This window comes from Branchiostoma lanceolatum, chromosome 8, assembly GCF_035083965.1.
Source record: "Branchiostoma lanceolatum isolate klBraLanc5 chromosome 8, klBraLanc5.hap2, whole genome shotgun sequence".
NCBI classification, from domain to species: Eukaryota; Metazoa; Chordata; class Leptocardii; order Amphioxiformes; family Branchiostomatidae; genus Branchiostoma; species Branchiostoma lanceolatum.
In genome coordinates this window covers 8,658,638-8,680,360 of record NC_089729.1, presented here as the reverse complement: position 1 = coordinate 8,680,360, position 21,723 = coordinate 8,658,638, and the positions used below count along the sequence as shown (strand labels likewise).

General features: G+C 40.8%; 2 protein-coding genes, 1 long non-coding RNA gene and 1 other non-coding gene across 8 annotated transcripts; 2 read left to right on the top strand and 2 right to left on the bottom strand.

Moving 5' to 3' along the window:
* Positions 1 to 155: 155 nt before the first annotated feature.
* On the top strand, positions 156 to 18,382 carry LOC136439776 (eukaryotic peptide chain release factor GTP-binding subunit ERF3A-like). 4 transcript variants are annotated; one of them, XM_066435347.1, is made up of 15 exons: positions 156 to 450; positions 6,162 to 6,236; positions 8,037 to 8,099; positions 8,955 to 9,137; positions 9,651 to 9,684; positions 9,853 to 9,930; positions 10,455 to 10,635; positions 11,523 to 11,677; positions 12,042 to 12,185; positions 12,510 to 12,684; positions 13,043 to 13,144; positions 13,585 to 13,656; positions 14,003 to 14,092; positions 14,484 to 14,658; positions 15,013 to 18,382. In XM_066435347.1, the coding sequence occupies exons 1-15, from the start codon at positions 267 to 269 to the stop codon at positions 15,054 to 15,056; spliced, it is 1,755 nt and encodes a 584-aa protein (XP_066291444.1). In that variant the 5' UTR covers positions 156 to 266; the 3' UTR covers positions 15,057 to 18,382. The 4 variants fall into 4 exon arrangements, with proteins under 4 accessions (XP_066291444.1, XP_066291443.1, XP_066291446.1 ...); XM_066435346.1 differs by having other exon boundaries at positions 8,952 to 9,137; XM_066435349.1 differs by lacking the exon at positions 8,037 to 8,099.
* Positions 1,490 to 2,792, bottom strand: LOC136439781 (uncharacterized). Its single transcript, XR_010756568.1, has 2 exons — positions 2,560 to 2,792; positions 1,490 to 1,926 (listed from the first exon to the last, which is right to left on the bottom strand). It is a non-coding gene; the product is annotated as an uncharacterized lncRNA (long non-coding RNA).
* LOC136441029 (small nucleolar RNA SNORA68) lies at positions 10,793 to 10,926 on the top strand. Its single transcript, XR_010756750.1, has one exon. It is a non-coding gene; the product is annotated as a small nucleolar RNA SNORA68 (small nucleolar RNA).
* On the bottom strand, positions 18,073 to 21,674 carry LOC136439780 (isochorismatase domain-containing protein 2-like). 2 transcript variants are annotated; one of them, XM_066435358.1, is made up of 5 exons: positions 21,541 to 21,674; positions 21,124 to 21,265; positions 20,101 to 20,316; positions 19,399 to 19,537; positions 18,073 to 18,922 (listed from the first exon to the last, which is right to left on the bottom strand). In XM_066435358.1, exons 2-5 carry the CDS (start codon positions 21,259 to 21,261, stop codon positions 18,810 to 18,812), a joined length of 606 nt encoding a protein of 201 aa, XP_066291455.1. In that variant the 5' UTR covers positions 21,262 to 21,265; positions 21,541 to 21,674; the 3' UTR covers positions 18,073 to 18,809. The 2 variants fall into 2 exon arrangements, with proteins under 2 accessions (XP_066291455.1, XP_066291454.1); XM_066435357.1 differs by having other exon boundaries at positions 21,551 to 21,673.
* Positions 21,675 to 21,723: the final 49 nt, after the last annotated feature.

The window sequence follows — 21,723 nt, the reverse complement described above, 5'->3', positions numbered from 1 at the left end:
AGCTTTTCTTTTTGTCCACGAGCCAAAATGACAAAATAGATAGTCCGATAAAAACGCATAAAAAGACGTCAAAAACCAGCCGAAGGCGAACCTCTGCTTGGAGAGTACATATCACATTGCGCAATCATGTCGTCCTGCCGCACGTGCGCACATGCGTGGTACGCACCAGATGACGTCACGCCGGCACACGAGGTTGTGTCGTGAGTTCTCCTGTAGCCTCTCAGAAGGCAACGTTTCTACTTAAATTCCGCGGTTTTACGCCCAACATGGACCCAACGAACGGACAGTACCAAGAGCCCGATTCTTGGGAGCAAGTAGCGGACTCAGGACCGGGAAACACCGAGGCACCGCTACAAATTCAGAAGCCTTTTTCCAGCTTGAACATCAATGCCCCGGATTTCGTACCATCTTGGTTGACAAAGACCTCCCCGTCCCAGGAACAACAACCAGGTTCGCACGTTTCTGATAAATACTCGATCTGAAAACATCTATTTGTTCCCTGAAGGGCTAAGTCGGGTGATGTACCGATTTTAGCTTATCTTGACGGGCACACACTCGTACGAACCTCTGTCGATTGTCCGACAAAATGTCCGCCATGTTTTTGGCGCACGCAGGCATGAGGGAAAATATGACATGGCATGGCACTTTTCACGCGATCAGCTGACTGATATGCCAGCACCTACATCTCCGCAGGTGTTCCCTAAAAACTCTGTACCCCTTCTTATATTCACTTTGGTTAGTAAATGACACATGTCATTGGTTTAAGTACTAGGATAGATGTGTCTGTCCATTCAAAATATGTGGTGCGAAGTGGGGGGGGGGGGGCATTGGTGACTCACTGTAGCAGTAACTTACTCAACCATTTATGGTAAACAAGACGTTTTTCTATAACAACTGGTGTACCAAAACTGACCGTGGAAAAACAGTGTGAAAGGTTCATAGGTATGGTTCATTGGCTGGCAGCCGCACATAGGAATTCCCCGTATCTTACCTATTAACTACGGCGGCCATCTTGAATTCCCATGAAACATCGCGAGATGTGTCAAATCTCGCGGGTTTTGGCCTAAGATCCAAGCAGATGCATGGTTCCAACCATAACAGACGTACATGAATAAAAGTCTGTTTAGAATTTGATAGTCTTTTTGCGTAATGCAACCGTTAAGAATGCTCTGCTTGTTAGTTCTTTTCATTCTTTTACCTCTAGATAAAGGTACAATTGTCCTGACACCTGTCTCAGCATTGACCACATTGTCATATGATTGTGTATGATGTACAAAGGACAATAATTGACACTGAGACATGAGATATTTTATCACATGTATATAATATGATATGATAAAGAATAAAAATCAATCTAGATAAAGGCCTTTTATTTGATACATAATTATGGCTTTCTACTGATTGTGAAGGTGTTGCTATCAAACCTGTATTCTACTTCTTGGTGTAGTCTTATCAATGTTACCAAAATAAAAGAATGGTCACTGTTGAATAGTTTTCATCCTTTAATAATTATACAAGTACAAGGCAACGTTGGAAAACATGTTTTTCTTTCTACATAGAGTCTATAAAGTCTTAAACTGCTGTGTTTATAAAAAGACAGTCCAACCATGAGAAGCAACAACAAAGTTCATACAAAGCTGTAACTACATTTCAACTTTTATCTTTTGTTTTGTGCTTCACTATAGTAAAATAAAAGCAAGCGACAGATGGCACCAGCATATTGTGGCTTATGAATTATGATATGTCACATTCAGTTAAAAACATATTCTGAAACTTTGGCTTAGTTGAGGAACATAGTGTGTCGGCTCAACAACACACTAGAAGTAGAACTCTTGAGTTCAGTACTATTTGATCTCATTCAGGTAGAAGCGTCTGTCAGGCTGGGGTAGTAGTCTTCTCCAGCCTTGTGTAATCAGAGCCCAGCAGCTGAAGTTGGGGATGAGAAAATTAAAATCAATATGTGTTGTACAATAACAGTCAGTTTGATGCAACATGTGGAAACATCTACAACGATTCTAGAAAAATAACAAAGTTGCATATTTGTTTTTATTACAATTTCCTGTTTAATTACAATTTCCTGTACATATTGTATTCATGACAGCATATGGATTTGGCTTGTCCTTCCTAAATTTTCGACATTATAATATATATGTAAATATTTCTAAACTAGCGACTTTAATTCCTGGCCATTTTCTCGACTTCAGTCATCAGATCATGCAAATCATGCCACTTGCCGCTTAGCTTCTGAGCATAGAAATACAGCTTACTCCGTATAGTCATGCAATAACAGCATGCAAAGTTCCCCTGGGACAAAGAGTACAGGCACACTTTTCATGCGGAAAATCCATGCATATCCCTCGTGTATAAAAAAATTCAGCCGCGTATAGAACAAAGAGCTATTGAACAACACGCCATGATGTGTCTTGAACGCCACACAAAAATCAGCTAGTTCTAGAAAAAATCATGCAGTAGATTACAGACTAATTACTCCTAGAGATCATTAAGATCATCAGTCATCACCTCATGACCTTTTAAAATTTTCAAAAATTCATATCTCACCCGAACTTCGCCCTGGAAACCTCCGGTTTTTTGCATTCAGAAGACCGTCTTCTGCAGATTGGAAAAACAGCCAATGCGCATGTCTCAACTATCGCTCTCGTTCCCCAGGCAGTCTGAAAGCCTAGACAGGCATAAGCCTGGTGGACCCTGGGGTCGAGATTTTTCCAGGTCACGTGGTACGTTAATGAGCCAAGATGGCGGCACCGGTTGTCAATAGGGAATTTCTATGTGAGCCGTGTGGTGTTGTTGGTGTTGTCAGCTGTTATTAACAGCTTCGTGGAAACAAATTTGTGGCCTGCTGCTCCCATCTTGTTTTTCAGTCAACTTTCAAGGAAGTGTAAACAAAAGGGAATTGGGTTTCCATTCATTGTTCATGATGCACACTAATGTTTTAGTTTCCGTGATATTTTACTGCAGCACATGCACCCCTGTTCCCATTGAAGATGGGTTAGTACATAAACTGGCATTTGTCTGTGTCACTCAGTGATAATTTGTCAATAATTGATATTTACAATAACATTAAACTTAAGTCTTAAGTAAGTCCCGTCGTGTCTCCTATAAAGTATGCGGAAATATTTTACCATGATGACAAATCACATGTGTAACTTCTCAGTAAAAACTCACTTCCAGGCCCATTGCTTAGTCATGTCAAGTACATACCATATGTTTCATGGAACGGATATAGAACCTATTGAATTGCCACTGCCAACCATGCATCAACTTAATAACCCTTCCTGGTTGTACAGAATGTTGGCCTTACACAACCTTTCACTGATGAAACATCAGCCATTATTATAATATGGTCTTGGTCTGGTTATTGGACCTGCTTTTTTGACAATGTTCTGTTTGTCAGGTGACCTTGGATGCAGTATAGTATCTGTAAACCTGTAGAAAGCTCGTAATTAATAATCATAGTGTAACCTCCACAGTTATTCTGGTCTTTTGGGCTGGTTATGTCACAGCCACAATGTACGTGCTGTCTTCCTTTTACAATGTCTTGTAATTATTCTGAACTTTTCTTGTCTCTTTCTTATGTATACTCGCCCTGCAATGAGGGTATGTAAGAAATGCACCAACTAAGTCTACCGTAAATGCTGCCAAATTCTATGTACCAAACTACAACAACTCTTGCTAACGTTACTGTCATCTATTTATTTTTTTGAAGTTGATGACAAGATAGCAGAATGAGCAATAAGTAAGATTACACAAGTAGAAGAAATAAAGCTGCTCTCAGCTGTTTTTCTACCCAGGCTCTCTGAGTCTGAAAGGATAGCTGTCTGCTTGCCTGAACTTGCATTCTTACTTTGAGAAGCTTTCATGCATGTAAACTCAATATGTCTATCATGTTCATAACCTTGTGGCACTGTCAATTAGTTCAGGATACTGGTAACTTGTAGACAAAAGTTATGATTATACTGACTGCTAGATTATTCAGAAATATATCAGTTGTACGCTTCGCCTAAACTAGTAGAATGTGTTTCACAGGAACCGTGTTGATTATAATATAAGTAATATACACAAACATGTATGGTGTAAATAGCTTGGCTGTATATGTTGGGATGTGTTTGTTGCCCCTTGTGAAAAGTGACCTCTCTGTTATGTTTGGTGCTTAATCAGTTCTTTATTCACTATAGGGAAGTACATGTATATCATACTTATATGTTTGTCTGGTGTTAAGTCAACTTTTCCAGTTGTATTTTTAGCCAGCTGTAGCATAGACATATCATTCTCAGTGACAGTTTTAAGGGCATCAGGGACAGGGTCAAGGATACAGTGATGCTAGCCTTGTATATGGGGTCAGAGTTCTTCATTTTCCCAGTCATTGGCCTTGTAATCTGAACTTCACCGTAAACATAAATGACACATGCCAGCGGTAGACTAATTGCCTTTCTGAGGATAACCAACCAAACAGTTTGAAGACGCAGGTATCATACTGTGTAACTGTTTTGTATTCAGATGCTTTGCAAGTAGGGACGCAGTAGGCACATACCTCACAGTAGTAATGCAAGCCACTTATCAAATTAAAGCATAATCTGGTCAACCGTAGTCTGGTATGTTTCTCGCCAAATGCAGTGATGTCAGATTATACTAAGCTGTCCTTAGCTTATACCTCTGTCTCCATTGCCAAGTTTAAAAAGATAGATTAGTACTAATACTACAGTAATAGTAGAGCTGAAATCTATTATTGCTTCTCACAAGAGCTACTATTACTAAATATAACATAATATCACATCCCTAAAAGGCTGATGTTCCTTATCAATATGGTAAACATAGCCTTAAGGATATAACTCCTTTATACAGTTGCATAATTTATATTTAATAACAAAAGCTAAATCTAGCCCACACTCTTTAGGCTCTGCTTGGTTTGACTGGGATGTGTTTAATTTTAACGAGCTGCTGGCAAGACAAGTGATTGAGTAGCAAAGGTACAAATGTTGACTGGAAAGCCTGTGAATTGGCGTCATAATGGTTTTGTGGGAAGATGCTAAGAGGTCTGAGTTAGCTGTTTGCCCTGAAACTATACAAGTCATCAACACAAGTGGCATATTGCTGTGTCTGGTCATGTAAATAGATTCTGTCCAAATATTTCCAACATAAAAGGACACGAGATAAGGCCTTTGTCCAAAAATGGCTGAGCAATGACACACACTGACACTATCACCGTGAAATACCATATCCCAGTGGCAGGTTTCAACAAGCTTGTGTTGTACGCTGTATACTGAATGCATAATGTATGTTTGGAGTAGCACATGTTTAATCATCCCATGGGGTTGAGAGTGCTACCAAAACACCTGTTGGCTTCATTTAGATGCACATCACTTAGCATGCACAGAGAGCCCTACACTAGGGTGTGGTTCTATACTTGAAATATTCAGAATGCAGCTCTGTCCATATCAAATTCTGCCAATAAGTCAATACCAATATCTGTATGCCAAAGGTTAGCGGTATTGACACCCTGTCACCACAGTAAGGTAGACAGATGCAGGGAGCAGCTAGTTAATGGTGCTTGGGACCTTGCCATGTGCAATTAGGAAAGTAAGTGCACTGTATGGTTATATGTCTGAGGGAAATGATTCAACCTTGTTGGTTTTTAACATTTAGCTATAGCCCAAATACTTGAGGCAGGAAGGGGTTCTGTATCGACATGTATTGGTACCTGTATATGGTTGTGCTGTCAGGATTGCGGCACATCCCTGGATATGGGAAAAATATTGATCAAATATGATGCTTCTGTTTTTATTTTAAAAGGCCACATTTGAATACATCTTGTAGTTGTACATAGCTATTGTAATTGATAGGCAAAAGTGCACATTTAGTTTTTATACCAAATTGATTTACAGATTAGTTTATTATTCTTTTCCAAAATTATTTGATAAGATGCTGTCTAGACTACATATTTATAACAAACCATGTCTCAATTTTCAAAAGCTTAAAGGACAAAGTAAGGTTTATTATCTCAACCTTGGAAGGGTTTTAAAGTTGTAATGCCAAGCTCAGTGGGGTGTTGATATGGATATGATAAGAGTCTGCATTGCCTGATACAGCGGCCATAACGGCCCTGTGGAGTATTGCCAGTAATGGGGGTTATGTCCTTCCCACAGATGCAGCGTCCCCAGCAGCAGGGTCAACAGACAACGCCATGGACGTGGAGACTGCACCAGGAGGAGACACACAAGGTAAAACACTGCCCTAGTTCCAACAAGTGCCCAGTGTTATGTTCAAGTGTTATGTTCAAATAAGATTACCTTGTACCTTCTTTGTTCGTTCGTTCGTCCAGATCCTTGTATTGCCTAGTGGCACATAGGGCAGCAAGTTTCCTTGCTGTTTCAGTAGCAGGGTGTATTTTTGCCTGGGATGGGTCGTAGCCCTTTCCCTTGAATGTGCTCGAGGCACCTCCTCGAACACGGGAGCCCATTTTATGTCCCTTCCAAAAGACGGGTGCAGCCCCAACCGAGATGTTCTGTCCAGAATTAAACTGGGGTCTTCCAGTTAGCCACTAATCAGAAGCAGGAGCTCATCTACATACTCTCCAAGCAGAGGTTGAATGGGCAGATTGTCACCGTTTTATCATATGCCGTCATTTTTTGTCGCTAGCCCATTCCGTTGGAATGGGCTAGCGACAAAAAATGACGGCATATGATAAAACGGTGACAATCTGCCCATTCAACCTCTGCTTGGAGAGTACATCTACAAACAGTTGAGCTATAGGGAAATCCCTGCCTTGTACAGGGCTCAAATTGACCCGTCTGCAGTTTGCAGAATTCATTTCAGATATGTATTTATATATATATGGCCTCAGTCGGTCAGTATTGACTATGGTAAAATCCTGATTCACAACAGCCCTACAGCATCGACTATGGCTAAACAGCCCTATACGAGAATGGCAGTCTCTACCGCAAAAAGCACATCTGTAAGTTTAAGCTGACTCAGTTCTGTTGCAAAGCTCTTTTCTGCGGATCCACTTTTCTTCTGCGCTGTGCATCAGATTTCAGATAGCAGGTAAAAAGGGTATAGCCACATTGCAGTTTTGAAGGTTAAACAATTTCAGTCTTTGTATGAATGAATTAAGCTACTAGTAATCAATAGGGCACTGAAGACGGAAGTTCATGCTTTATACCCCATTGGAGAGGACGTCCTCAGCGCATTTTAACCCTAGTCAAGTGAGGAAATAGGTGTTAAGTGTTTCTCCCAAGGGCACAACACTGCAGCTCGAACAAAGACCATTTAGATTTTAAGTCAACAATCCTGACAACAAGACCACCTTGCTGCCCTGAAATTATGTTTGTTTGAAAAAATGCCAGTGTTTATTAGCTGAAACCTGTAGTCTCTCTAAAAGATAAGGGTACAATTATCACCCAATTGCTTTTACAATGCAACCAAAGTGTCAAAGGACAGACCATGGCCCATCTTTTGTGTGTTAACAGACACCTCAACAAGTGGCTCATTAGATCAGAGGCAGTTAGAAATAAATCTAGGGTGGACGATTCTATCGATTCCATTCTTTGATAGTACTGAATAATTGATGTTTGAAGTGCTCAATTAGTTAGAGTGCCCTTTGCAAACAAATCCATAATCATGGTCGTTGAAATCAAGATCAGAACAACAGGTTTGGATTACTACACAATCAGGTCTGTTTTGTGTTGTTTCGTGTTGTGTTGCTCTCTGCATCAAATGTGTTACTGAAATATGTATTGGTTGAAATATAAAATGCCTTGATACACAGGCAGGGTTCAGAATTCTTTGTTTCTATTTTTGACAATGTGTGGTCCATATTTTACTCTTTTAGCTTGCCAACAGTTGAAGTTGGCAAGTTATTTTTTCTGTAATCCCAGAATGTTCCTGCATTGCAAGTTATAATTTCATTTGAAGACTTATCGCTCTGTAACCTCACCCAAACTTGTATAAAAGGTACTAATACCATGTTGCACTCTGAAGTAACCTTTAGAAGAAGACTCATGATGGTGTCTGTCCCACAGAACCCATGGACGACCCAGAGCCGCCCCCAGCAGAGCCTAAGCCTGGGACTCTGGATGACATGGGTAGGTCCCTGTTCCTGTACTGGAGCTAAGTATTGGAGCAAAGTACATTTAGAATGGACAAAGATAGATTTCCTTCTGGAGTATAGTGGCAGTGCCCATGTCCATGTCTTGCCCTTGGGCCACACAGGCCACTACAGTAGAAGGCTAGTCCACTGATAGTTGAGTTTGTTTAACTCCCATATTCATTCTCATAAGTGCTATGCAAAGAAAACAGTATGTACCATTTTTCAAGTCTTCGGTATGAAATTCCTGACCTTTCAAATGCTAACCCCTAGGCCATGCACCAGTGTAAGATAGATGGATACATAAGAACTAGTCTGTACTATTACATTGTCTACTACTGGCCCCAGCATAGGAAGACCAGCTTGATATTAGAAAGGCTTCTTATTTAACATAGCCGGTGCAATGGCCTAGTTGGAAGAGTGTTCCCCTTGCACACGGTAGGTTGTGAGTTTGATCCCCGGCCGGTCATACCAAGGACAAACACACATCACTACCAGCGGACCAGCCCTCTGCTGTAGTGACCTGCACAAATGTGTGACGCAAGGGCTACAGAAATGGAGATGGGCGCCACACCTATGCATCCTATCAAGACGCCTGGGTCACATTAACTTATTTATCCTCTCCTAACAAGCTCTGGAGCTTCAGACCTATTTGGATTGATTGGTTTTACCAGCAGAGACATTGCTGATGATGGCCCCCAGTTTGCTAAGTTACGTGTAAGATTAAGTCCTGAGTCACTAGATAGCAGTTACTCAAGCAACTGGATATGATTTTGGAAACAATCCAACTTTTCAAGTAACATCCAGTTAAGTCCTGATTGTCTCATATTGATGATGTTTTGTTGTCTAGCAGCAGCAGCCAATGGGGAGTTAGAAGAGGAAGAGGAAGGGGAGCTCATGGAAGAGGAGGAGGAGGAGGAAGAAATGGAGGAGGCTGCCAAGGCAACAGCAGTTGTGAAGAAGAAGTTGCCGGAACCGGACGAACCCTCGGCACCACTCAAGGAACACATCAATGTCATCTTCATCGGCCATGTTGGTCAGTACAGATGTTCTCGTCAGACATTTCATAACTTTATGTGCAGGAAAAGTGCCTTTGAATACCAGAGTTATCAACCAAGGATTGATGTGTTCAAACATTCATATTTTGTGAGAACCAGAGTAGAACGGAACTCGTCATCAAATACTATAGGATCACCATCTCTAAAGTAGCTAAAAAGAATGGTTGCAGTCAGACTCAGATGTGCAAAGACTAGGTGTAACAGGCCATTTAGTGTAATATGACCAGCTGTTTCCGCGCCGCTTGCCTGCGAAGCTGGTGTGTTGCGCCGAAGGGCGGTTATACCGGCTATTCCAATACAGAGAAGCCCTATTCTATCTCATATTGTTTCCATATTTGTTTCAAAACTCAAAGGATATCATCTTGTATTTGAGTGTGAAAGGGAGTATTGCATGTAAGACACTGGGATATCAATGATCATGTCACTGCTCAAAACTTACATCTGACTTTAAATTCCAACGAATAATCACATCCTTTGTATCTTTCCTTCAGATGCTGGAAAGTCAACAATTGGTGGTCAGATCATGTAAGTATTAATTCAAGGTATACAATGTATTTTTCATTTGAACATGCAATTAGCAGATCTTATGTGTGTATGTTGAAATTCCATTCTTAGTGTTGCAGGTATCATTTTTATAGTTCTGAATGAGATTCTTCCATCTTTAACATGTTGTCTTACCTGGTGGTGCTTTAGGTATCTGACTGGTATGGTGGACAAAAGGACACTGGAGAAATACGAGAGAGAAGCCAAGGAGAAGAACAGAGAAACTTGGTGAGTCGTCTTTGCTGTAGCATTTCCTAGTGGATGGGTCTGTCAACAGTATGTGGTCCATTTTACTTCAGACTGCTTTATATGTGACATACAGTTGAAATTATGTTTCAGGAATGCCGTAGTTATTCAACAAGACAGTCAATGTACAATTTCCCATTGGTAAAACCAAAAGTAATGGTGGAAAGAAGATGTTTGTGTTAAGATCTGTGATTTGCTGGAATGCTCTTCCAACTGATGTGAACACCGTATCCAGTGTCAAATAGTTTACTGACAGATTGATTAAGATTGTAAAAGCTAAATGATTTTTGATTGTGTTTGCATTATCACTCTTGGAACTGTTTGTATATCTATATATGTCTATGTCAGTTTGTTTCTGACCCCTGGAAGATTAGCCCCTATCGGTATTACAATAGACTAATCTAAACTTTTCAGTGGCCACTGCTGGTGATTGGGTGGGTATGTTGTACTTAAGACAGTTACATTTATGACATACAGATATGATATTGTCCTTCTTCTTTCGAAAGGTACCTGTCATGGGCACTGGACACCAACCTTGAGGAGAGGGAGAAAGGCAAGACGGTGGAAGTCGGGAGAGCGTACTTCGAGACAGAGGGAAGGCACTTCACCATCCTCGACGCCCCTGGACACAAAAGCTTTGTACCCAACATGATCGGTGGAGCCTCACAAGCTGACATAGCTATTCTGGTAACCATTGGTCTATTATAATCAGTGTAATATCAGCAATTTGGAACTAAGACTGTCACTGTTGTTTTCAAATATTCATACTGTAATGTGTTAATAGTATCAGTCATTTTCCTCATGACCAGTGGAGAATACCGTAGCTCAACTAGACCAAGATAAAGTTGCACTTCAAACTCTTTGAGCCCTACACTTATAATTGAATGGCTCAAGTCACAATGTGCAGATAGAAACGCAGCTTGTCGCCTTCCCTGACTACAACCGTGTCAGTGGAAGTGAATTGAAGCAGTAACAATCACATGTCATTGTTTTCCTTAATACATCAAACCTGTACACTGTACCAAGAATCTCCCTAAAGAATGGTACAGTGGCGCTCCTCCATCCTGTTCTAATCCCAGCTCCATCCTGTTGATTTTCAAAGTTAGGGTACTTTTTCCAATTTTTACCCAGCAAAGCCTGTAATTTTGCTCAAAACTAGAAATTTCAGGTGTAAAGCTGAAGTTGCAGAAAATAACTTCCATTATGTCTGAAAAACGCAAAAGGCAACATCCGCTCTCCTTTTGAGAGTTGTGCGCCCCCTCCAGACCTCCCCCCTCGCGACACGTGCCCGGCACCCTCCCCCCATCCTGCTATATATTTCTGGGGAGATCCCTGCTGTACAGTACACAACATCTCTCTTTTTGTCACAACCAGTGGATTAGATTTTCAGAAAGCCAAACTGGAGTAATGATCAAGGCAAAATACTTGTAGACAATGACAACAATTTGTAATTTCATGTCAAGGACACTTGAGAGAAAGGACTACTGCTCAAGTTACGGCCAGGAATGAATAACATCTTAATTATGATTTATATATATAGTTGGTTGTTATAACTTTGTACTTGTCTGTTACAGGTGATTTCTGCTCGGAGAGGAGAGTTTGAGACTGGATTTGAAAGAGGTGGTCAGACGAGAGAGCATGCCATGCTGGTGAAGACGGCAGGAGTCAAGCACATAGTTGTAGTTATCAACAAAATGGACGATCCCACGGTCGAATGGAGTCAAGCAAGGTAAAAAGTAACTTTTATTGGGCTCCTTTTATGCTATTTTTTGTCCCTCATCTCCTTTATAACCCATGCAATGGCTTTGGTGGAAGAGTGCTTGCATTAGGAAGTTTGGGGGTTTAAACTCGAGCTAAGTCATACAAAAGACTTGAAACTGTACATACTGCTTTCTCTGCTTGGCAGTAAGCACTTTTGAAAAACAGAGTATGGAAGCTGCATTGATGGCCTGTGGACTATTTTGTTAGAGTATACTCCTATGTGACATTATTGCCAATGTCTATCAACTTGTAGTGTAAAACAGACTCTTTCTAACAGACTTGTAATGTTAAGGTGTGGCTTAATTAAAGTGTTGAAATTCATTTGTGCCCAGGTATGAAGAATGCAAGGAGAAACTTATCCCATTCCTGAAGAAAGTTGGCTTCAACCCCAAGAAGGATCTCTACTTTATTCCCGTATCGGGATACACTGGTGCCAACCTTAAAGAACCAGACAGAGAGATCTGTCCCTGGTACAGGTAAGGAGACTTTGATAGCAAAACTCATCTAGTAGTACCCTACAAAAGTAGGCATGCTTTTTTCTGGAGAGTTTGAAACAAATAGAAATTACTTATTTTTTGGAAATAATGAGAAGAAATATCAGCACAGCAACAGGATTGCTCATGAGAGCTGGGGGTGACATCCCCAACATAGAATAATGGAACATTGCAACAAATAATCATAGTGAGAACAAAGGTTGACTGAAATAGATAGACCACCTTCATGAATAGGTAGAAAGTGTTATTAGCTAATAAAACACTTTGAAGCCTGCATCTGATTCCTACCATTTTTTCTTTCCACAGTGGTCCACCCCTAATCGAGTACCTAGATGAATTGCAAAGCATTGACAGAAGGGTGGACGGCCCCATCCGAGTGCCTATCACAGACAGATACAAGGACATGGGCACGGTGGCACTGGGCAAACTGGAGTCAGGAACCCTGGCCAGAGGCATGCAGCTAGTGCTCATGCCAAACAAGGTACAACACAGCTCAGCCTGCTGATACTGATAGTAGCACTATCTTCTTAACCAATGCAAATTTGTGTGCCAAAAACTGAAAAAGGTATCTCAGGAGGAAGAATGTTAACTTAGCTTTGCACAAGTTTGAGGCCTGGAGTGAAAGAAATAGCTTGCAAAGAGTTGAATGTAATAAGTGTTTAGATAAAGGTAAACTAATACATTGTTGTTACATGTGTAATGTATAATAACATATTTGTGAGTGAAGATTAAGCTATGCTGTAGAGCTTGCTTTATAATGTACTTGTAACTTTCATGGTTCATAGTTTGTTATCAGTTGCTGTTAATTGATTAAATCATTACCCATTTTGTTGTTTCAGACAAATGTAGAAATCCTGGCCCTCCAATCAGATGAGAATGAAGTGGAAAGTGCCAGTCCTGGAGAGAACCTGAAACTGAGACTCAAGGGCATAGAGGAAGAGGTGGGTTCTCATGGTGCAGAAGTATTCTTTTAGTTGGTCAATGAAGGTTAGACATCCAGGTGATATACACAATATGATGATTACTCAAGCAACTTGATAGATTTTTTAAACAGTCAGATGTTTAAGATAGCATCCATTATCTTTTGGCAGTTATTGATGAAAGATAGTGGATGCTATCTAAAATGTCTGACAGTTCACAAAAATTTGTTGAAATTAAACCTTATTATAAGAGAGACTGGAAACATGTCAGTTTTGAATGGATGTTATTCTATTGTGATGCATTTCTGCAAAGAGGCTATCAGAATATAAACTGTAGTGTATACGTGGTAGTTTTTTTACAGTAATAGTTTTTTTTCCATAAATGCTTTTGAGGCCAAGAAGGACCATTGTGAAATGTGCAGTATTGTATTGAATGTAATCCTCTTCCCTCCCTTTTGTAGGACATTATCCCAGGCTTCGTGTTGTGTTCACCTGACAATGTGTGCAGCACGGGGAGGATGTTTGATGCTCAGGTATGTTAGCTCACACCACTGTTGTTTACACAACTTCAGGCTACTCGCCTGTACATGATGTTTCCTACATATTATCCTTTGGAGGGGATGTTAAGCTGTCGGTCCTGTGTATTGGAAGCCTTGGTCATCAAACCTCTGCATGTTAAAGAATCCAACACCTGTGTTGTGTATTGATCCGCCCTAATGTGCTTGGCTAAAAACATAAGCCGTGACACAACCATGTTGCAGTATCAGCTACTGTTATCAAAAAGCATCACACTGCATCCCATTAGAGGAGGACCTGCTACTCTCACACATTTTGATTCTGTTTGGTTACGTTTGGCTTATTTTTGTTCTGTCCTGCTAGGTGGTGATCCTGGAACACAAGTCCATCATCTGTGCCGGCTACAGCTGTGTGATGCACTGCCACGCCTGTGTGGAGGAGGTGCAGTTCAAGGTGGGTATGCCAGGTGGTGCTGACATGTCCTGACACTTATTGTGATGTCATTTTACGTTACCTTGTGCAGTTACATGTTGTCTCTGCTCTTTCAAGTGTGACATTATTAACACGCATACAGCTTAGATTATAACCTTTGCCAAGAAAGTTGATAATATGTATTCGGTGACATTTGTGGGTTTTTGTGTATGAATGTGTGAGTTTGCTTGTGGATGGCTCAGTATGAATTTTTGTATGTGGGTTGGTGTTGGTAAAATGAAGCACAAGTTTGATTATGGACCACTTGGTAGCTTTCTGTCATATTGCAGCAGAAGTTCCAGTTTTTATATAATGTATTGTATTGCACCTTGAAGAGTTGAAATACATATTGTCCATCTCTGCACTTGTCCAGGTATTGCTAGCGTTGGTGGATAGGAAGACAGGCAAAATCGACCAGACGAAGGGGAGGCCACGTTTTATCAAGCAGGACAACATTGTGCTTGCTCGGTTGGAGGCCACGGGTCTCATCTGCATCGAAACCTTCAAGGACTTCCCCCAAATGGGCCGCTTCACTCTACGAGACGAAGGTTAGTCTTGTTTCAACTCCTTGTGACCTTTGCCTGCGGTGGTTTTCTGAGCGTATATCTTTTTTATGTATCTTTGCTGAAATCAGCCACTTCTCAATGTTGATAAACTTAACAGTCTGGTCAAAAACACTTGAATCACATGGGGAGAGGGTAATTACAATAAACAGGTAAAATGTTTCTGGAAAAGCTCTTAACTAGTGATAAGGTTTTGTAATGTGGCTGTCCAGCCTAATTCACAATCATTTTGGTAAACATTTAGTTGCAAGTATAAGTAAATCTATTTTGTGTTTGTATCTGTATAGCCAATATAACAAATCAAATAACAAACTTCCAAACTTGTGTCCTTTCCTGCAGGTAAAACCATTGCCGTTGGCAAGGTGCTGAAGCTGCGAGAATAAGAGGTGACCTCAAACAACCCAGAGCTAAAAATCTGGTCAAGCAGGAGGACTCTGAATCCTTCCACTCAATCTACCCTGGGCTTGACAAGATTTTGATTGCAGGCTCAGGCCAGGCCTTTAAGTTTCACGTCACAAAGTCATCTCTTGAATATAGGCTAATGTAAGAGGAAGGATGGTTCTGAAATTCTTCCACATTAAAAATAAATAGTGATCAGCACAGAAGTGGGCAGTAAATAGTGTGTAAAAGCAACGCATCCTGATGTTGATGTATAGCTGGGACAGAGGGGGAGTGTTAAGCCAGACTTTATAGTGGAAAGAGAGAATTCTATGCGGTGGCTTTTCAATTTTGGCTGTAGCACGGTGGATGTGTTGACTGTAAACCCATTTGTGTTATCTTGTTCCTCTTAATTAGCTTTTTACACACCCAGAAACACTTTGATTGCAGTTCCTCTGTACATTTATGATTTTATTTTCAAAGAAACTTATTAGCCCATTGCGTAAGGGCAAAAATACTGTCCTTAGTGATTGTCAGTTGAAGTAACTTAATAAGGAAAACCTTCGAGCAGTCAGCAGGTCCACTGCTACATTAAGCCAAAATTGAACTGCAGGCTGGACTGATGTAAAAAAAGTAAACATGTTACCTTTAGTGTTTTCCTGTAACTTGCAGTTCCCTTGCCTTCTCCATAGACGACAAAACAACAAACATTGACGTCCTGCTGTCACAAATAGCAGGGAGCTGTTGAGATGCACAATAAACAATACACTGAACACTGCTGTTACCTCCTTTTATCAACAATGCAAAGTATGAGGAATGAATGTTCCATAGTAAAAATCAGCAGCAAAACAAAGATGATGTTTGGTGCGATATCTATCTGTTTAGCTCGTATAACTACCCTTTGGCTTAACACACCAGCATCTACTGGAAAGTTTCTAAATATCTTGGACAGCAGAATGTTTGCTGTAAAGTGTGGCATGGTCTATCTTAGCCTTCCCAAGAACTATACTTTAAGATGAATGCACTGAAGGAATTTGTGAAAGACAGATAAGAAGTGATGAAAATGTAATTGTTATCCTTTTCTTTGCAGACATGTAACATAAAACAGGCCAGTCTTAAAAAGCAATGCTGTTTCACACCTTGTGTCTTTTACCCTGCCATGTTTTTGTTTTCTTATCACTTGTGCTCAGTGACATTGCCACAAGCATATTTATGTTTGCCACAGAACATGTTCATGTTTGTAATACTACAGCAAGGGTGATTTGAGAAATGCAAGTCTGGGGGAAACACTGAAACCGTTGACGTTGCTGCATGTAGGTACAGTTGGCTGGGGGGTGGGGGGAGAGTTTGTATGTGGATGAAGTTTGACGGACATTTCTTATCAGATGTGGAAATCTGAGTGCTGATGTGTACCTGGCCTGATAATGGTAGTGAGGAGACTCTGCATTCTACGCCTGGCTGAAGCCTGGTAAATGAAGGTATACAAAATGTATGTGCTACAACAATCGTTTGTGACAAATTTCTATATAAGTTGGGGTTGGGCTGGGAGGGGGGTAGGGTGATGGTAGAGATCAAACATTTGTGCAAATATTTTGATAAATGTAGAAACCGCATATATTGCCACATACTTTGGTTTCATTGGTTCTCCGGAGGTTTTCTTTGAAATGAAAAATGAAGTGTAGTGACATGAAAGCATGCCAAAGAGAAAGCTGCATATTGGAGTACTACAATAATACATAAGCACACTCTGATTTCATGTTGCCAGTTTTCTTCATCTTAATTTCAAGAAAAGCCAAGAACCAGGGAAATGAGACGGTGTGGCCTTTTGTTATTGTGTGGATGTGCAGGGTGAATGGAAGCATGGTATTGGGCCCATGGTTGTGTAACTGACAACACCATGTAGTCTCTATTGTAATAGTGCACCCTTATTTACTTTTCATTACCAATAGAAGCTCTGTTAAAGAAAGTTATAAGTTCTCACATTGATGCTGCCGTCTGCAAAGGGACTTCCACAAGTACAGTGGTCCAGTGTGTTCGTGTTTGTGTGCGTAAAACACAGAAAGGTGCTAACAAACAAGTTGGAAGAGGTTGAGTTTTTCTAAGGCAGGGGGTTAGGTACCCTCAGCAGGCGAATACTGTGAGCGGAAGAATACTGCCCGACTACACTATGAAATGGCTATTCCTGTCCTAGAAGCAATTTTTGTCATCATGTTTCTTTTACACTATTTTGTGTATGTTCTGTTTTACTTCCTGATGTAGCAATACTAAAGGACTATCAGAGGCTTGTATTTTCTCACCCCTAGTACTATGCATTTATAATTTACCACGTTACACCTGGTCTAAGTAAGTGTAATCCAGCTTTATTCTTTCTTTAGTGGTAATGATTGGTCTGTAGTTAAATCTGCCTGCATATGTGGGCATACATACTGTATTTCATCTGACTACATTTGTATTACAGCACTCATGGCTGCCCTAAACATTATATTACTTTTCTAGTCTGGTGGATGTGTGTGTTCTGTTGTATTTTCCTTGAAATGGCTTTTGCAGAAAATGCTGCTAGGCTGAACATGTCAGACAATGCCAGACTGTTACAGGCTTTTTTGGCCAGAAGGAAAGACTTAGGTCACCCATGTAAGGTCACCCATATATATCCATGTTTACCATTCTTTGACTTTGCAAAGTCTCTCTGTTTTAAGGGAGATGTTTTCAAACACCACCAGTTTATTACATGTCTTTACCACATGCGGATTCCATTCAACTTGTGTTGCTTGAACACCTGAGCTGCATCATTATATTTATGTGAATGTGTGTTTGATCTGGTAATGATTATATAGTTTGAGTATTGATAATTTTGTTATTTCATTCATACAGCTGTTTAGTGACAAGAATGCTCTTAGGTACAGGGAAGGTTTGTAGTAAAGTAGACAGTTGCTAGACTAGCTGGCGAAGACGCTATGTCACCAGTAACTTCCACAACACACTGCCTACTACTGTGGCATACACACCATTGAGAATATGGCAGTCGATATACATATTTTTATTTTTCATGCCCTTTGAAACAGGCCACACTGAAAGTGGAAGACAATGAAAGACATACAGAAGATTCCATCACTTGCAATAACTATCATATATCCTGTGTTGAAGTCATGAAAAATGTCTGCATTTATGAAAGCTTGAGATCCATGATTACTGGTATGAATGAGACCTTATGTTTGCTTGATATTTACTGCTGTTGCCTGACGCTTGTAAGTCGCATATGACCTACAGGGCATGGAAGTGAGCAATGAGAATCACTGTTTTTCTTTTAGTAATAAAAATGTTTTAATGCAGATTGCCAGATGATGTGTATTCACTGCCTCACAAAGTCACTACAGATAGTTACCCAAAGAAAATAACCTTGATTGTACCAACTTTTTTGTTTGTTCTCCGGGTGAAAGTGATTCAAAGCCTCTTACACATTGTCTTTAGGAGATTGGTTTAACTAAAGAACATCGCTAATGGAAGACCGGACTGAGTGGTGCAGAAGAACCCATTGCCTCCCGAGATGACATTACTGATGTCCTCGTTAAAGGTTCAAGGAAGAACATTGAAACAAGGAAGGATGTGATCAACATCATTGGTGTAATTTTCATGATCAAGCCAATTTTTTTTCGCCAAAATTGCATACTCTGATTTGTATGGCAGTCTTTCATCCAATCACAGCAGTGACAAGGACACTTCACTCTGCAGGGTCACATTTTCAAGCAGCATGTTCAGGACTATTCTGACTTGAGGCTGAGAAGGCCGGTGTCTGGTGCAGACTCCATGATAACCTTTTGGACCTCCCTGAACTTTGGATGAGCAGCATCTCCAAGCAGCTGCAATAGCATACCTGCAGGGATCACAAGTTAAGAAATAAAGTTCACCAATACCTGCAAATCAATGGCATTGAAAGGGGAGCAAATTCAAGATCAAAATTGTCAGATACTGGAAGGACCTAGATATAGAATTCAAGTCTCCAGCAGACTGTGCAAGCTGAATCAACAGAAACTTGTACAAATGATTTGCCATTGGAGTCTGCTGGCAGGGAAAACTGTTTAGCCAGCAAGACTACTGGCCAGTTATCCATAGCCTGAAACGCAGCTGTGAATGTTATACCCACTCCGTTTTCAGCACAGCAGAGGCATATTCATTCATTTCATTGTATCCAAGCCAGCTAGAAATATCAATTCAGCCTACAGGTAGCCTTGTTGAGTAGCCTGGAGTCCAGCCCTGTTACTGGGGTAATGACGTTTGGAGCGGCCCAAATCTAACAAGGCTGGACTCCAGGCTACTTTTTGAGATCAGGATACAGCAAAGAGTACTGACCTTCACTTGTTGTGATGAAGGCACCGCTCTGTCGCAGTCTCTCAATTGCGTACATGCGGTCTACCATTGAGCGAGACGACACTGCATCAGCGATGACGTGCACGTCAAAGTCTTGCTCCAGCAGGTCCAGCGCAGTTCTCTGAGAATGGACATGGAAACTTTCAGAGGAAATGTCATCAACCGCCCGTGTTTGATGGTGATATGAACTCAGCTGCGCACTGCATTACTATGTCCCTTTCTCACATGATAAATTCAAGTTTTGTATAACAATTTTCAGATCTCATTTATGAAAACAAATATTTTTCTAAAAATTCAGGCCACTGTAGGGCAAACCAAACATGTTGCTGTTTTCTACATATTAAGTTGTCCTGAATTCTCTATAAAATGACATCTCTGACCTCACTAATATCGTAACTACGCGTACATGTATAGTACTTTATGATATATATTTACATTGTATTTCACTGTAGTTTGTAACAGGGCTAGCCATTGTCTAGTTGGGTAATCTCCAAGCAGGTCATTCGTCTGCAAAATCATAATTGCTGTCCAAAGCTATGTCCATGGGCCACCGGGCAATTATGATTTTGCCATCGGCAGATCTGCTTGGAGATTTTACAGTCAGGCAGACCTGGCTGTATGTCTCTCACACAGACAGCCAAACCGGTGAAGTTCAGAACAAATAGATAGTAAAGCTGTCCTGACCTGTATGCAGGCCTGTGTCTCGATGCCACACAGGATGACAGACTTCACCCCTGCAGACTGCCTGACGTGTTCCATGACGTCAGGAACACACATGGTGAAGCACGTCTTCGCCACCTTCTTAGCTCCACTGATGTCTCCCAGTTCTGCCACTGTCGGGCCCAGGCCCTTGGGGTACTGCTCCGTCACTACCACAGGCATCTCTAGGATCTGAGCTGCCTGAAATGGTAATAGCAGGACAAAATAAAGAACAGCTACCACATGTTATGTTTGTAGATAATCCCCTTACTCAACCAACAGTCAAGCACTATACAAAATTGTCTAGTCATGCCTCGTCATCAAAGTAAGCATATATAGTACTGATGGTTTTGAAGGACATTTTTGCATGAAAACTATCATTTTCTATCAGTCATGTCTGCTTGGTTTGATTTGGTCTCATAAAGTGGTAATTTTCTTCAAAGGTCAGGGCTCGAAATAGTGGGTGCATGTGCACCTCTGTGCACCCAAAATTGGAGCTGTGCACCTAATTTTTGACTGGGTGCACTGGTGCACCTAGATATTTTTGTATGATATAGGATGAGGGTACTATTGTTGTACAGAAATTAACATAATATTCTTGAAATGTAAGTATCAGAAAAAGTAATGTAACCTTTTGTTGTACTTGATGTATCAAGGTTAGCTATAGATTGAAGTTCTTAAGAGCGTTAAACTTTGTAATTATTTTTTGCTGACATTCAAGTTTATTCTATGTGGTGCACCCAAAATTCTTTCTGTGCACCTCATTTTTTGGGTTGGGTGCACCGGTGCACCTATTTTCAGAAATGAATTTCGAGCTCTGAAGGTTGAAACAAACTAAGGGATGAAAATCACTCATCGATATTATAAATGTCACCTACCTGGTTCTGTTTCGTTTGTACTACCGGTAGCTAGTAAAGCAAAGCACCATCTTATCCACCTCTGAATCTCACTATTCACACTCCCCAAAACCCTAGTATAATGGGTATGACTGTGTATGGTCAAAAATACCTTGAGCATCCTTGACGCCACATGTACGATCTGCGGGAAGTATCTGATGTTGGGGCGAAACTTCTCCTGCATGTCACAGAGGAACAGGGCCGATGTGTCCACACCGACCTTCCCCAGTCTCCGCACTAGTCCAGACATCGTGCTGAAGGAAAAACAACGTTACCAACGCCCCTGAAACTTTCTGTAACTCGTCACGTCTTTTTACATTACGTCACATACATACATTGTCCCCCAAAGAAGGTGAAGACATCGTCCCTCGCCTGGCACCTGGCACAAATAAACGTCCAAAACAGTGTGGACTTTGATCAACCAAGAAGGATCAACCGTCTAAATCCCTATCTTTTTTACATTACTAAAACTTTTCCGAGAAAATTTTAGGACAAGAATGTTTGTCATTACAACAGATGCCTGTGTTACCTGTTGTTACCTGTTAAGGCGAAAGTTTCACGGAGGAAAAGTGGAAAAGTTGTCACAGCTGACACCAGCTACCAGCAGCAGACGCCACAGCACTGACCTCCAGGTCAACTTTCAACTTACTGACCTCCGGAACATTCTATTTATCACTTAAGGGTGACACTTTTATAATATTCTTCCTTTGTT

What these genes read in the sequence shown, in the direction of transcription:
- LOC136439776 (XM_066435346.1), top strand. Translation starts at nt 267, where the DNA reads ATGGACCCAACGAACGGACAGTACCAAGAGCCCGATTCTTGGGAGCAA. An exon ending in AAGCTGACATAGCTATTCTG is followed by an intron (nt 10,636 to 11,522) that starts GTAACCATTGGT and finishes TGTCTGTTACAG; the next exon opens with GTGATTTCTGCTCGGAGAGG. An exon ending in GGAGGATGTTTGATGCTCAG is followed by an intron (nt 13,657 to 14,002) that starts GTATGTTAGCTC and finishes CTGTCCTGCTAG; the next exon opens with GTGGTGATCCTGGAACACAA.
- LOC136439780 (XM_066435358.1), bottom strand. Translation starts at nt 21,261, where the DNA reads ATGTCTGGACTAGTGCGGAGACTGGGGAAGGTCGGTGTGGACACATCG. An exon ending in TGGCGTCAAGGATGCTCAAG is followed by an intron (nt 20,317 to 21,123) that starts GTATTTTTGACC and finishes TTACCATTTCAG; the next exon opens with GCAGCTCAGATCCTAGAGAT. An exon ending in AGACACAGGCCTGCATACAG is followed by an intron (nt 19,538 to 20,100) that starts GTCAGGACAGCT and finishes GTCCATTCTCAG; the next exon opens with AGAACTGCGCTGGACCTGCT.